Raw genomic sequence first — 15,187 nt, 5'->3', positions numbered from 1 at the left:
AGACAGAGGAGCCTGGTGGGCTATAGTCCATGGGGTCAGAAACAGTCAGACTTGACTTAACAGCTAACACACACACAAAGTAAGCATTAGATATTTTATCTTCTTTACACAATCAACAGTACAACCCGAAGATGATCAAAGATCATTTGTGATCTGCATTTATTCTATAGCAGTGGTCCCCAACACTTTTGGCACCAGTGACCAATTTTCATGGAAGACAATTTTTCCTCAGACTGTCAGGTTGGGGTAGAGAGGTGGTTTTGGGATGATTCAAATGCATTATATTTATTGTATACTTTATTTCTATTATTATTATATCAGCTCCACCTCAGATCATCAGGCATTAGATCCCAGACGTTTGGGATCACTGCTCCATAGGCAGCTCCCACAGAAAATTCTAGACGTCTGTCTCCAACATTTCTACCCAGTCTGCTCTTAACTCCCCATCTTCCCTTAGAAACTTCTGCTTTCAATCCCATTTCTGCTTCCTCTGCTGCATCTCAGTGAGCAGTCTCTGAGACAGCAGTTTGCCTCATGGTCCAAAATTTCTGATCTTTATTACTTTCTGAGATTGAACTGCATTTCAACCCAGATCTTTATAGTTTTCAGCTTTCCTTTCAAGGGATTTATTAATGTGTTATAAATATAGAAAATAGTAGCCACTTGTGGGATTTTTTTTTTTTTTTTTTTTGGTGTGTTAAGAGGTGGAAAATATTTCCTCATTTATAACCTATTTCTGCTTTGGCCTGATTTATTAGGCAGCTAAAGAGAAGAAGAAAATTGGAAATCACATTATCATTGCACACTTCTAATGTAGATTTAAAAAAAAAAAATTGAAGGAAGAAATGGGTAACTGAGGAATTAAATCAAACAGAAAGTTTCTCTCTATATATAAATTTCTTCCACTCCAAGTACTAAGGCTATGAGGTGAAGAAGACATTGCATGAAAGGTTACTATGTGTATCTTGTGGTAAAATTTCCACTGTCAATCAAATTTCCGGCTGCATCTGGTTCCTAAGGAAAACAGTACCTGAGCAATAACTGCTAATAAACACAATTTGAAGGGGCTGCTTAGTCTATAAAGCCTTAGATTTATATCCAAATCCATTCATGCCACTTCACTGGAGGTAGCATACACAACAGCAATTGCTCTGCAAACAAAGCTTTCTTCCCTAATCCTAAAGCTATTTTTGTTTTACAATGGCTTTCCCTGGTGGGCTGCTAAGAGTTGCAAAGATCTTAGAGCCTCAATGATTTGGTGCGCCCTGAAGCCTTTTCACTGAAATACAAACAGAGATGTGGAACTCAGATTGTGAGAAGTAGAGCAGCAATCTGAGTTAACTCCTTGGCAGGCAAAACACAATTTGGACAATGGACATCTTGCTGAGAAAGGTCAATCCCTGCAATAAAAAGCAAAAGGTGTTCACGGAATAAGCTTTAGAATCACTTTCTGATATAAATGGGCTTGCTTCCTTCCTTTTCTTCAAGCCATGGTTATATTGAATAGGTTTTAGAATATGTTGTCTAAGTATAGCATGAACCAATGATCTCTCATTAACAGAGTGTGTATTAAGCAGACATTATGGTCTGTTTAATATGGCAGTGTATCAGAGGCTAAAGTGAAAGTGAAAGTGAAGTCGCTCAGTCGTGTCCAACTCTTAGCGGCCCCATGGACTGCAGCCTTCCAGGCTCCTCCGTCCATGGGATTTTCCAGGCAAGAGTACTGGAGTACTGGAGTGGGGTGCCTTATGGTCACCATGACTGAGAAGATTATGGTGATCTGCCGTTTCTTTGTGCTGTTTTCTTTTTTAACTTTTTATTTTATATTGGGGTATAGCTGATCAACAATGTTATGACAGTTTCAGGTTAACCACAAAGGGACTCAGCCATACACATCCATGTGCTCATTTTCCCCCAAACGCCCCTTCCAAGCAGGCTGCCACATAACACTGAGCAGCATCCCCTGTGCTACACAGTAAGTCCTTGTTAGTTATCCGCTTTAAATGTTACGCTGGGCTTTGTGCTTGTTATTTTACTCCTTTATAATTTGCTGTATGGGCCTTTCTACCCATTAAATACTCGGTGGATGAATATACTCTTTACAGTTTTAAAAATATATAAAATCTGTGTTTATAAATGCAATTTCCAGGTAAAATGAGGTATTTATTATGCTTTAATTTTTCAAAACTATTTTATCTCTTTACAGCCCAGTTAGTATTTATAAACAGTTACAAACTCTGGTATGAAGCAGAATTAATACTGATTTTATTAAAATATCATTGTTTCTCTTTCAGAATTTAGGATAAATTAAGATAATTTTTCAGTTACATAGATTGCATTACTTAGACTGGAGCTATGTTTTTATGTTATGTATTCTTCCTCCTAATTCTTTAAAAACAAAATATCTATTCATGTGTTTTTGAATACCTCTCAACTGGAATATGTCTTTGAAATTTTTTTCAAGTGCACTTAGTCACTCAGTCGTGTCTGACTCTTGGGACCCCACAGACTGTATGTAGCCTGCCAGGCTCCTCTGTCCATGGGATTCTCCAGGCAAAAATACCGGAGTGGGTTGCCATTTCCTTCTCCAGGGGATCTTCCCAATCCAGGGAGCAAACCCACATTTCCTGCATTGCAGTCAGACTCTACCGACTGAGCTACAAGGGAAGCCCTCATTTTTTCAAGTAGGGAGCATAAATAGTATCAATTACTATCTTCACAAATGAAAAAACCACTAAATTGGGAACTAAAATCAACACAATCAAACATTTACCACCTCAAAACTTTTTCGATCTCAATTTTTAAAATGCCTTCTTATATTTAATGTCCTAGAGAAGGTGGCTAATTGGATTTTCTTTGTGTTTTGGTACCTGTTTTGCTGGGTTTTTTTTTTTTTTTTTTGAGTCAAAATGATCAGGAAAGTATTCACTAAGATATATTCAGGTGGTGATTCTTTTCCATAATTTTGCCTGGTATACCCTGAATACTAGATTTATAAATTTCAGTCTTCTTTTCAGTTCAAAGAGTGAGGGGGAAAATAAATCATGAAGTAAAAGGCCCTCATACTCATGACTGCCCCAGAGCCTCAGAAAAAATTTCCTCCTATGATACCAACACTTGGCCCATATTTCTCCACATCATCCTTGAGGACATCAGGAAAACTATTCAGGAATCCTCCTTCTACATAACATCAAAATTACAGTGGCTTATTGACTCCATCTTTGTAACATCTCAGACTACTTCCTTTACTGTCCCATCTTACTGCCCATCTTCAATATAGTTTTCTACCAGAGGGGTTGCAATAGCTTTATAATTAATTATTCTGTATCTACCCCATGTCTGTCTTGTCTGTCTCTCTCACACACACACTTTGTTTTTGTTTGAATGCTTTTTGCTTATTTACTATAGATTAAACTCCTTCCCTAGCAAGAAAGGACATTCCAATTTCATATACAAATTCCATTTTCTAGCGATGTTGTAGGCTCACTTTTCCTTGACCATATCTGCATATTCTGGTCTCAGTTCCTTTGCTTATGTTCTGTTTTCCATGGCTCCTTCTCCCATCTTACCCTTCAAATATTCCATTTTTAAAAAACTAATTACACTTATTTATTTTTGGCTGTGTGGGGTCTTCATTGCTACATGGGCTTTTCTCTAGTTGTGGTGAGCAGGGCTGGGGCTGCTCTCTAGTTGCAGTGCGTGGGCTTCTCATTGTAGTGGCTTCTCTTGTTGTGGAGCACAGGCTTCAGTAGTTGTGGCCCATGGGCTCAGTAGTTGCAGCTCCTGGGTTTCAGAGCACTGGCCAAATAGCTGTGGCACACAGGCTTAATTGCCCCCTGGCATGTGGGCTTTTCCAGGATCAGGGATCAAACCCGTGTCTCCTGCATGGGCAGGTGGATTCTTTACCACTGGGCCACCACGGAAGCCCCGGCCTTACTTTCTAAGAACCATCCTTCTTCATAACATTTTCCTTAATTGTACCACCCAGAAACACTTCCTCCCTGCTCTAAATTCACATGGCCTCTCCTTACCAATGTTCTAGATTTTTCCACCATATTTTTCTTACCCCCACTGTTGGACTTAATTACACTACACAAAGGGTGGTGACTCTGTCCCTCTAGGCACTGATCCCTCATAGCATCTTGCACATAAGAATGCTTAATGTTGAATGACTGTTAAAATACTGAATGATCCTTTACATAATAAACCATGTCAATTCTGAATACCTGTCGTTTAGTTGCTAAGTCCAGAGAAGGCAATGGCACCCCACTCCAGTACTCTTGCCTGGAAAATCCCATGGACAGAGGAGCCTGGTAGGCTGCAGTCCATGGGGTCGCACAGAGTCGGACACGACTGAAGTGACTTAGCAGCAGCAGCAGCAGCAGTTGCTAAGTCATGTCCTACTCTTTCACAGATCCTACAGACTGTAGCCCACCAGGCTCCTTTGTCCACGGGATTTCCCAGGCAAGAATACTGAAGTGGGTTGCCATTTCCTTCTCTAGGGGGTTACTTAGAGGATGTCAAATTTAGGATAGAAGATCTCACTCTAAAAGATCAGAACTTCTGCCTGAACATTACCTGAACTGTTCTACTAAAAAGTGAAGAAACTCCTTTATTTCATCCATGTGTCTGAAGCTAGGAAGGTGTCCTCCAAGAGCTTGGCAGAATCGCTCAGCTTCTTCCCAGTTTCTCTTTCTTACAATTCTTTCTCTATGAAATAGCTTAACAAAATATAATGTTAGTTTGTTTTCTTACAGTATCATAAAGTATTTATAACTTTAAAGTCGATCACAGTTGAATGTGTGGGTCTCTGAAACAGATTCTTAGAAGTGTAGCAGACCGAGGTAAAGACACACATACTGAGACACAGACAGGTCCTGCTCAAAGTGTCAACCAGAGGCCAGCACAGGCCAGTCACTGTCACTGTAGGGATAACCTTCCTTAGCCAGGCTTGGGAACTGCCCTGACATGACACCGTTTCCTCCTGCATTCCAAGAATCTTGAGAGATAAAATGAAGTAAGGTTATAAAGAATACACATGAATGCTCTGGGAGTAGATTTCTGCAAAGAAATGCGCTAACGGCAAATTGTGAACATATACACTGAGCCCTGTGCAAGTACGGAACTACTTTTGATGAAGAAGAATCAAAGGGCAGACTGCACTGGAGTGTGAACATTTACAGAAGATGGCAAAACAAAACTTGCCACTTTGGACTGTTCCTTTGGTTTGTGATGACTGATTTTATGCCAAATGAACCACAGTCATTTCAAAAGTAGAAAAGGAGCAGATGACACAATGGTAGGTTGAATTACTGGTCCTGATTTTTCAGTCCCTGTGATATAGTTATCCACTCTTGCCATCAGGGCTTCCTGGTGGGTGAAGGATATGTCCCTGTGCCTTGACCCGGGGCTCAGCCATGTGACTTGCTGTAACCGATGGGATAGCAGTGAAGGTAAAGTGAGCAGAAGCCTAAAATGTGCTTACCTGGGTTAGGCTTGCATTTCTGGCTCTGGTAACTCAATATGGGAAGAACAAGCCCCTGCTAGCTGCTCCTCCTTTGGCCTGACACTAGTCTGAAGAGCAGCAGACCCCAACTGATAGCATGGAGGCCAGCACAGCTGACCCACAGCTGAGAGCAGAGCTGACCAGTAAAACCCAAATTCAATCATTCAAACTCTATCTGACCCAGAGATCTGTGAACATGAGACTCAGTGTTGTCATAGCCACTGAATTTTGAGATAGTATGAAATAAGTTCTTTGTGGGAACAGTTGGCTGATACGAACTCTAAAACAAATTCTTTGATGTGTAAGAAGTGACAGAACTCTTCATTTGACAACAATAATTAGAGAGATTTGAGAATCATAAACAAAGTATCACCATGGCATGTAGCTCATCCAACTTTCCAAAACAAAAGAACCCTAGGAAAGAGCCATTCTGATTCTGGCCCTGCTCCTTTGGGTAGTACATGAGTGTACATGGAAATGGGTTATCTGACACAGAGGTTCATGATACTCTGACAAGGACTCTGTGCTCCTAAACACTTTGGCAGGGGGACGTATGTGTCTGCGGAGAAGCAGAGTTTGTGCAAGGACATGGACTAGGATAGGAGAGAGATGACTTTGAGGGATTGAATGAGAATATTACTTTACCTTGTAACAAGAAAGACCTGAGGGGAAACTGTGCCAGCCTTCAGGACAGGGGTCTTCAGGCTTGGGGGCTGCTTTTTCAGGCTCAGAGTGTCCACTTATTTTCTTGCAAATTGAAAGTGCCCTGAAACTTCTGCAGTCTTTTACCTCCCACTTTCCAAGAGACTTTCCAGTAGCCATAGCCACACACCCTCCTGGAGAAGCTGGGGTTGAATGGAAAAGTTTAACTGAAAATTACATTAGAACATTTAAGTACAAACACTTTCTAGTGCCTACACTCCTCATTTGATTCAAGATGGCAGAAGAGAATAGGAAAGAAAATGGAGGCAATAAATGTACTTTCACAATAATAATGGCGACAGTAATACAGAGGCATGTTTACTACTTGCTGGGTACTATTCTAAGCAGATTAAATGAACTGATCCTCACATAGAGAGGATTCTATTGTCAGACTGAGGTTCAGCGAGGATTAGTGATGTGTCACATGTGAGTAAATGGTTGACCAGGAACTGAAATCCAAGCAGCGTGTGTGTAGAGCTGAATCCTAAACCACTATGATGCTCTGTATAATCTAAATTGTTTGTACTCGCCTAACAACTTCCAACAGTTTTTTCAGCAACTTAGTAAACCTCAAAACAAAACACTCCCAGATTAAAATCCAAAGGAAGAGCTGGTTCAATAAAGGTAAAAGGAGGTGTGTGGTAACACTCATTTGTTTACTATTTATGTCAACCAGAATTGTATTTACTCACTACAACGTTAAAAGATAGTTTGTATCATCAGATCCCTCTCCAGATGAAAAATGAGTGACTTGCCCATAATCATAGTTAGTGAGTGGTGGAGTCAGAACTGGAACCCAGATTTGCTAACAAAATACCACACTCCCTTTCCCATGACTTCACACTGCTTAAAATGGGCAAAGGAAAAGAAGAGCATACATTGCAAAGTAATGAGGATGACTTCCATTCCATCACACAGAGAAGCCATACAGTCTCATGTCTCATGACACAGGGACAGCAAGAGGAAAAAGGAACTGGGAAAAACAACACACCTGGGTGGGTGTGCTGTCTTCCCCTAGTCTACCCTCTGCCGTGGCTTACCCAGTGCAGACCAAACTGGCTGAATCTGGGAGTGAAAAGATAAAGAGGACTTAAAGACAGTCTTTCTGGCTACAGACTGAGAGAACAGCCATTGTAGCTTACTTCCTGAGCACCCTTTCAACCACTGAGGCTTACCCAGGAAGAATTTGACATTGACTCTGAACTATCACAGTGTCTATAAAAGAAAGCATGTGTTTTGTATGTTAGAACATTCTAATTTAAGATGAAATCGAACCAGGATCAGCACCTGTATCCTCCATGTTCTGCAAGTAAAAAGACAACTTTGATATTATCAATACCACTCATATTTATATTGATGATCACGTATTACAAATTTTGTGGGCATTCTCTATCTCAAATACTGTGTTTAACTATACATTCACATGCTCCAAGTTTTATGTTATAAAAATGGCCTTCATGATTCACTGTACAAAACATAAGAAAATATAAATAATTCAAAGGAAGAAAAGTCAAATGCTTCATAACTGCTCTCTCATACAAAGTCAAAATCCTCTAAAAAGCATTGGTTTAGAAATCAGATCAGGATTTTAGCAGTTCAATACCTTTGACAAGTAAATCACCTTTCTAAGCCTCTGTTTCCTCAATTCTAAAATCCAAAGGGAATTCTGAGGCTCAAATGTCCTGATTCTATGGCTCATTACGGTCAATGCTTTAGGCTAAAGAAGGATAAACTAACTTTCAGAATAAACAAATCCTTAATTATCACCCCTTGAGAAGAAAAGAAATAAACACAATTCACTTTGGAGAAAGAAGTTAAGAAGCAGAGAGGTGAAAATGTAAAGTGCTCACGATGAGACTTTCAGGTTCTGTTTGAGAGTTATATGGAAAAGATGCTAAACTCACACTGACAGTTCTGGTTCTGTGCCATTAGATGGTGGTTTCTGAGAACCAAAATTTCCAGCTTTTACTGGGTAATCCCTGAGGATTTCATAGGGGAGGCATGGTCACTGCTTCTATTTATGGTTCCATACATAGACTCTAGTCCAGATGATCATCATCTCCTTCACATTTCAAAGGTAAGTGAAGAATAGATCTGGGAGGAAAGCTGTCTCTCATGTCACTGTATTCTACTGCTTTAGAGGCTAAGGCACCTACCTGGCTCAAAAAAATTCCAATTGGAAAAGGTTACAGCCCGCTTTATTCCACCAACACTTGCCCAGCTATATTCTCCATTTGCACCTGTATCTCTCAGGCCAGTCCAGAAGTATTTTTCTGGAGACACAGTATGCTTTTTAATCATATCATTCAGATATTCTTGCTCAAATCTATAAAATGAAAGTCAGATCAGTAGGTGTTTTTACAAAGACAGAATTACTATATATATTGTATATATATATTTGTATATATTTGTATATATATATATATTTGTTTTTAAGGAAGATTATTTGGCAAAGGAGCCCAGAGTTAAAAGTTCACTAGTACGTGTTTACTGATGGTCACACCTGCTAGTTATAGTCAGATTGCAGTTGGTCCCAAAGGGGACTTCATCCTTGTAAATCTTATAACAGGTCTCTCCATGTCTCTTCCAGCCCTAAATCAGAGGAAAAATATCATCACACTCTCTTCCAGAATTGGTGACAAGCAAGGTTCTGCTACACAGGTTAATCTCACAACTAATAGAAATTAAGGACATGGCTAGGGAATTCATACACATGATGAGGGTGGGATATAATTTCATGGATAACCTCCATAAGCTTGTGATCTCGTGTCAGACAGAAGGTATGTCTTAATTTTCTTTACCCCCAATGTCTTTCTCAGGCTTCCCAGGTGGCGCTAGTGGTAAAGAACCTGCCTGCCAATGCCAGAGACATAAGAGATGTGGGTTCGATCCCTGGGTTGGGAAGATCCCCTGGCAACCCACTCCAGTATTCTTGCCTAGAGAATCCTATGGACAGATGAGCCTGGTGAGCTACAGTCCATGAGGTCGTAAAGAGTCAAACACAACCGAAGCGACTTAGCCTAGCACATAACTGAAGCACAATGCCTAGCTCATTTTAAGACTGTAACAGTTGTTAGCTCAATTATTTTTGAACAATAATAATATGAGTAGAAGTAAAAAATCAGCATTGAGAAGAGTAATCACATATATTCTTATAGAAATTCATGAATAGGTAATTCTTTTTCCTATAACTTTTTTTTTTCTTCTGTAGGAATGCTATATACTGTGATTCACTGCCTTCTGGCTTGGTCTAATGTAAATGAACAGAAGCTAGTAATTTCTTTGTTTTTCAAGTTTAAACTGTTTAAGTTCAGTTACCATCTCCAACCAAAAAGTTGTAATATTGCTTAGAAAAATTTACACAGGCGTTTTACATACCTCATCTGGAGGACACATCTTATCAGATCTTGTGTCATTCAATTTTTCTCCCTTTTTCTTACACACATATTTAAGTTTCTCCTCACATGATTGGACCTTCCACTGACCGAGCTTTTAAAAAACAGAAAATCATTTCTTTCACAAGAGAAATTATTTTCCATATATTTAGAATTGGACTCATTTTAAGTCAAGATAATTTCTTCTTACAACTATCAGGGAGGATGAGGGGGAGGAGGGAAAGGAGGAAAGGGAGGCAGAGAGAATGAATATAACTGAGCAATTATACCTGAGAACATACTCCTAGAAAATGCTGCCCAACAAGACTGGAAGCCTGTTACTTCAGCATCACCTCAAGGTCACAATGGGGATGAAGTTCATTTTCTTGTAAGTGTAACAATAAAAACTATTAAAGGACACTTATACAGAAGTTGAAGAGAGAAGAACCCAGCCCACAAAGAGTTGCCAGTGTTCTAATCTCCTTCCATGGGACACAGACAAAGTTTGTCCGCGGGTTCATACCTTTGGGGCAGGTCACTTCATCTCCCTGTCTCAGTTTCCTCATGTGTAAGATGATGGTGATCAGAATAACTGCTAAGAATTTTAGAATCAAATTTTTCTTCCAACTCCACTTCAGTCCAGATGTCAAAGTTCTCTCTTTCAAATATGCTACTTAACATTTATTTTGCTTGAGTCACTACGCTTTCTTTGAATGAAATTTTAGAAAGTCAGTTGTGATACTGACTTTTTTGAACACTGAAAGCCATCTAGGTAAGTCGTCAGTTCACTGTGGCTTGTGGGACCTCATTTCAACCTTTGATGCTCTTTTAAATATATCCTGTGTATCCTTTTAAATACAGCATTAAATGTGACACCCTTCTAAATTCAGCTTTACACTTTTCTAAAGACATCTTTTAAGAGAATGCTGTGGAAGTGCTGCACTCAATATGCCAGCAAATCTGGAAAACTCAGAAGTGGCCACAGGACTGGAAAAGGTCAGTTTTCATTTCAATCCCAAAGAAAAGCAATGCCAAACAATGCTCAAACTACTGCACAATTGTACTTATCTCACACACTAGTAAAGTAATGCTCAAAATTCTCCAAGCCAGGCTTCAACAGTACGTGAACCGTGAAACTTCCAGATGTTCAAGCTGGATTTAGAAAAGGCAGAGGAACCAGAGATCAAATTGCCAACATCCACTGGATCATTGAAAAACAAGAGAGTTCCAGAAAAACATCTATTTTGCTTTATTGACTACTCCAAAGCCTTTGACTATGTGGATCATAACAAACTGTGGAAAATTCTTCAAGAGATGGGAATACCAGATCACCTGACCTGTTTGCTGAGAAATCTGTATGCAGGTCAGGAAGCAACAGTTAGAACTGGACATGGAACAACAGACTGGTTCCAAATCAGGAAAGGAGTACATCAAGGTTGTATATTTTCACCCTGCTTATTTAACTTATACGCAGAGTACATCATGCGAAATGATGGCCTGGAAGAAGCACAAGCTGGAATCAAGATTGCTAGGAGAAATATCAATAACCTCAGATATGCAGATGACACCACCCTTATGGCAGAAAGGAAAGAAGAAATAGTCTCTTGATGAAAGGGAAAGAGGAGAGTGAAAAAGTTGGCTAAAACTCAACATTCAGAAAACTAAGATCATGGCATCTGGTCCCATCACTTCATGACAAATAGATGCATAAACAATGGAAATAGTGAGAAAAGTTATTTTTTTGGGCTCCAAAATCACTGCAGATGGTGACTGCAGCCATGAAATTAAAAGATGCTTGCTCCTTGGAAGAAAGCTATGACCAACCTAGACAGCATATTAAAAAGCAGAGACATTACTTTACCAACAAAGGTCCATCTAGTCAAAGCTATGCTTTTTCCAGTAGTCATGTATGGATGTGAGAGTTGGACTATAAAGAAAGCCAAGTGCCAAAGAATTGATGCTTTTGAACTGTGGTGTTGGAGAAGACTCTTGAGAGTCCCTTGGACTGCAAGAAGATCCAACCAGTCAATCCTAAAGGAAATCAGTCCTGAATGTTTGTTGGAAGGACTGATGCTGAAGCTGAAACTCCAATACTTTGGCCAACTGATGTGAAGAGTTGACTCATTGGAAAAGACCTTGATACTGGAAAGATTGAAGGCAGGAGGAGAAGGGGATGACAGAGGATGAGATGGTTGGATGGCATCACCGACGCGATGGACATGAGTTTGAGTAGGTTCCAGGAGCTGGTGATGGGCAGGGAGGCCTGGCATGCTGCAGTCCATGTGGTTGCGAAGAGTCAGACGTGACTAAGCAACTGAACTGAACTGAAAAACATCTTTCCTAGTGAAACACTTCTAAACAGCCCTACAATTTATTGCTTCCACTTAAGTTTCTCTAGAAGTTTGGGTGATACAATCAGCCTCCAAAACAGGAGTTCACAGGAAAGTGTTACAAACAAAAATATAGAGACACCTGTGTCCCTTTGGCTCAAGACTGCTTATCCTGTACAGGAGACAGGGTGCTCAGGGCTGGTGCACTGGGATGAACCTGAGAGGTGGGACGGGGAGACGGGGGAGGGAGGGTCAGGGTGAGGAACACATGTACACCCATGGCTGATTCATTTGAATGTATGGCAGAAACCACCACAATATTGTAATTAGCCTCCAATTAAAATAAATTTTAAAAAAAGATTGCTTATCCTGGACTCTTAACTGAAGCATGCTCAATAAACATTCATGAATTCTATAGCAGTAAGATGTTTATTGGGCCTAATTTTTAATAAAACCATTTTTTCACTTCTCAGAGTGGGACTAATATAACACTTGACCTGAACACGAGACAATGGGATTTTCCAGGTTACAATGTGGCTATCTGCTAAATATTACTGAGAGAAAGCAGCTTCTCAGAAACCATTTGGCGCAAGAATCTCAGCTCCAAAGAGATTCTCTTGATCTCTTTCACACCGAGGCAGGTACTCTCAGACAGGAATTGGATTGCTTCTTTAGCAACTGCTTTATTTACCTTTACTCAGCAGTACTAGAAAGATAATCTACAGTGCAATTACCTTTTATTTTCTTTCCTAGCTTAGACACAAATATTCCAATGAAAGTCACCTTATTATAAGATTATCAGGTATAACAGTAAGGATATAAATAAATCCAAGGAGGTTTCCTACCTTTCCAAAATAGGAAACGCAGTTGGGAGTCTTATTATAGGGAACTTGTGGCTCATTCTCATCCCAGTAAGTTAGAGTAACTTCAGTACCATCTGACCACTGAAATAGGGCTGGTGTATTTATATTCCTAAGGCCTGTCCACATTTCCTCTTCGGCATCTAAAAGAAAAATGCTTTGTTTGGTTACTCAGTCACATACTTCCACATGGAAACTACTGCTGATTTTTACATTCTGATAAGGGGTGTTAGAGCCTTGATGGCATTTCTTTTTCTTTTAATTCAGAAAAGTGGTATTCTTAATTAGCTTGTAAAAATGTTGCTATGTTAGGCTGGCCTGATGACAAGGGCTTTTCAGGTCATGTATGCAGGCAGGGTACATAGGCAGAACAGCTAGCTGTACTAAGATTTGTAGGCTGGGTGTTCCTGGTACCTGGTTTAGATAAGCCTTGCTTTATGAGAAATAATGAAATTCTACTAACACTGTCATAGATATTCCAGCTAAAATAAGAATATTGCCCATCACTGAATGACTGCACTGCTTTGCCAGGTAAAACAACTGGCACCATGCTGGCACAGAATATAGGTAACTGAAAGTGAAAAGTGAAAGTGAAGTCGCTCAGTTGTGCTATTACTATGGGTGAATCCTAGGAGGAGATCTTAATACTGGCTCTCTGGTGTTTCGTTCATTATTTAGCTTCCAAATAATTATAAAAGTGAAGTAATCATCACTTAAGTGTCGGGAGGAATTTAAATAGCATTCAGCTTATGAGAAGAGGGAAATTATTCAGTCAATGGTTGTGCTGTCAGTTGGGAGCCACTTGCTACATGCAGCTATTGAAAATCGTAAATCAATTAAAATGAAATGAAAGCAAAAATTCAATTCTCCAGTCACTCTGGCTACATTTCTAGGGTTCAAAAGCCACAAGTGGCTGGTGGTTATTGAATGACAGCACAGATTTTCTGCCGGTTCCATCAGGGCAGAAAATTCTTTTGGACAATGCTGATGTACAGGATCAAACTGTAAGCTTTTCATTCTAAGAGTCTGAAAACAGGGATACTTTAAAATACTTTAAACCTCTTTTTAAGAGGATATCTTAAAAACTTACCCCCATTATGAAGTTTTGTGACAACTACTTCCACATCTGCTAAAGAATGAATGCTGATGAGGTCACTGCTGAAGGTTTGGCATGTCGTATGCGCCTTATCCCAGGAATCACTTTCATTGACCAGCAGATAGCAAAAGCCATCATTTGGCACCCAGTCTGCAGCATCACAGTGGGTATCTGAGTATGTCCACACATCTGGAGGAAAAGAAGCTATTTATATTCCAGTAAAGATACATCTATTTTGAATCAATAACATTGCAAATTCTTCTTTCCCGAATCATAAGGCTTCTGGAAAACTGAAGAACAGGATTTTAGATGGTACAGTGACATGAATTTATGCAGTGCACAGCATCATAGGAGTGACTGCAGGGATTCAGACAATAATTTGACTTTAGAGTGATACAAATTTGCTACATGGCTGCCTATAGACTATTTATAGAGGGATTTCCCTGAGTCCTAGTAGACAGAAGAAAAGTGTAGGGTAAGTAAGTAATTGACAAATCTCTTCCTGGGTATGGGATTTGTGACGTTCCCCTCCAGTCTCTGCCTTTGAGATATTATAAAGTTAAGCCTCCTTTTCAGTATGGTCAGCTTAGCGAGGGAATGTACATTTGTGCTCATGGCTGAACAAGCAAGCAGAGATTTAAGGAACATAATAAGACATTTATTCACTTCACATCCAAGAAATGGCAGGAGGGAAAGAGCAAAGAGCATCTCTGGACCTCTTCTTTCCTGCCCTCTACTAGTCCTACAGGCCTCATGGAATGAGGGATTCTTTGTTTTGACTATAATAAAATTTAGTCAAGTTATGGTCAAAAAGATTAAAGAAAAAGAGTGAGGTATAAACCATAAAGAATATGTCTACCCCTCTTAACAAAACTAGAAAATAGTTCAGCTATTCAGGCTTCATGGATTTGAACCGTTTGGAATGTTTGTTATAAGAAAACACATCTTAGAAATGTGGACAGTGTGTTTTTTACTAAAGGATAAAATCAGGTTCAGCTTCTCACACTTGTAAAATAACTCAATTAACTTTAAGGTTCTGAAATAGCACTTATTATTATATTTTACAATTATAATAAAGGAATAGAGGGGAAAACACTCACCATTGAACTTAAAATAATTATTTTCATATTATAGTCTTTGTCTCTATGAATACATATTTTTACAAGATTACAATGATAAGTAAGCATATGATTTTGTTCTGCTCTTTGTATTTTCCTGCTGGCACAGTTATTTTAATAAATGCACTTGTTCAATCATGTGGAAACATCATGATTTACTTAATAATTGCTACTAAGGGATATTTATTTGATCTATAATCA

At 39.4% G+C, this 15,187-nt stretch overlaps 1 protein-coding gene across 4 annotated transcripts in view; it reads right to left on the bottom strand.

The window, feature by feature from the left end:
- Positions 1-15,187, bottom strand: part of LY75 (lymphocyte antigen 75) — a 116,975-nt gene that overhangs the window by 79,129 nt on the left and 22,659 nt on the right. For all 4 annotated transcript variants that reach the window (XM_061135342.1, XM_061135339.1, XM_061135340.1 and 1 more), the window contains exons 7-13: positions 13,863-14,057; positions 12,758-12,915; positions 9,587-9,697; positions 8,712-8,800; positions 8,365-8,534; positions 6,152-6,351; positions 4,579-4,721 (exon numbers count right to left, since the gene is read on the bottom strand). In XM_061135342.1, the coding sequence (XP_060991325.1) occupies positions 4,579-4,721; positions 6,152-6,351; positions 8,365-8,534; positions 8,712-8,800; positions 9,587-9,697; positions 12,758-12,915; positions 13,863-14,057 (1,066 nt within the window). The remainder of the gene's footprint in view (positions 1-4,578; positions 4,722-6,151; positions 6,352-8,364; positions 8,535-8,711; positions 8,801-9,586; positions 9,698-12,757; positions 12,916-13,862; positions 14,058-15,187) is intronic.

Source organism: Dama dama, chromosome 33 (genome assembly GCF_033118175.1).
Source record: "Dama dama isolate Ldn47 chromosome 33, ASM3311817v1, whole genome shotgun sequence".
In the NCBI taxonomy this organism is placed as follows: Eukaryota; Metazoa; Chordata; class Mammalia; order Artiodactyla; family Cervidae; genus Dama; species Dama dama.
This window is presented reverse-complemented; position numbering and strand designations above follow the sequence as displayed.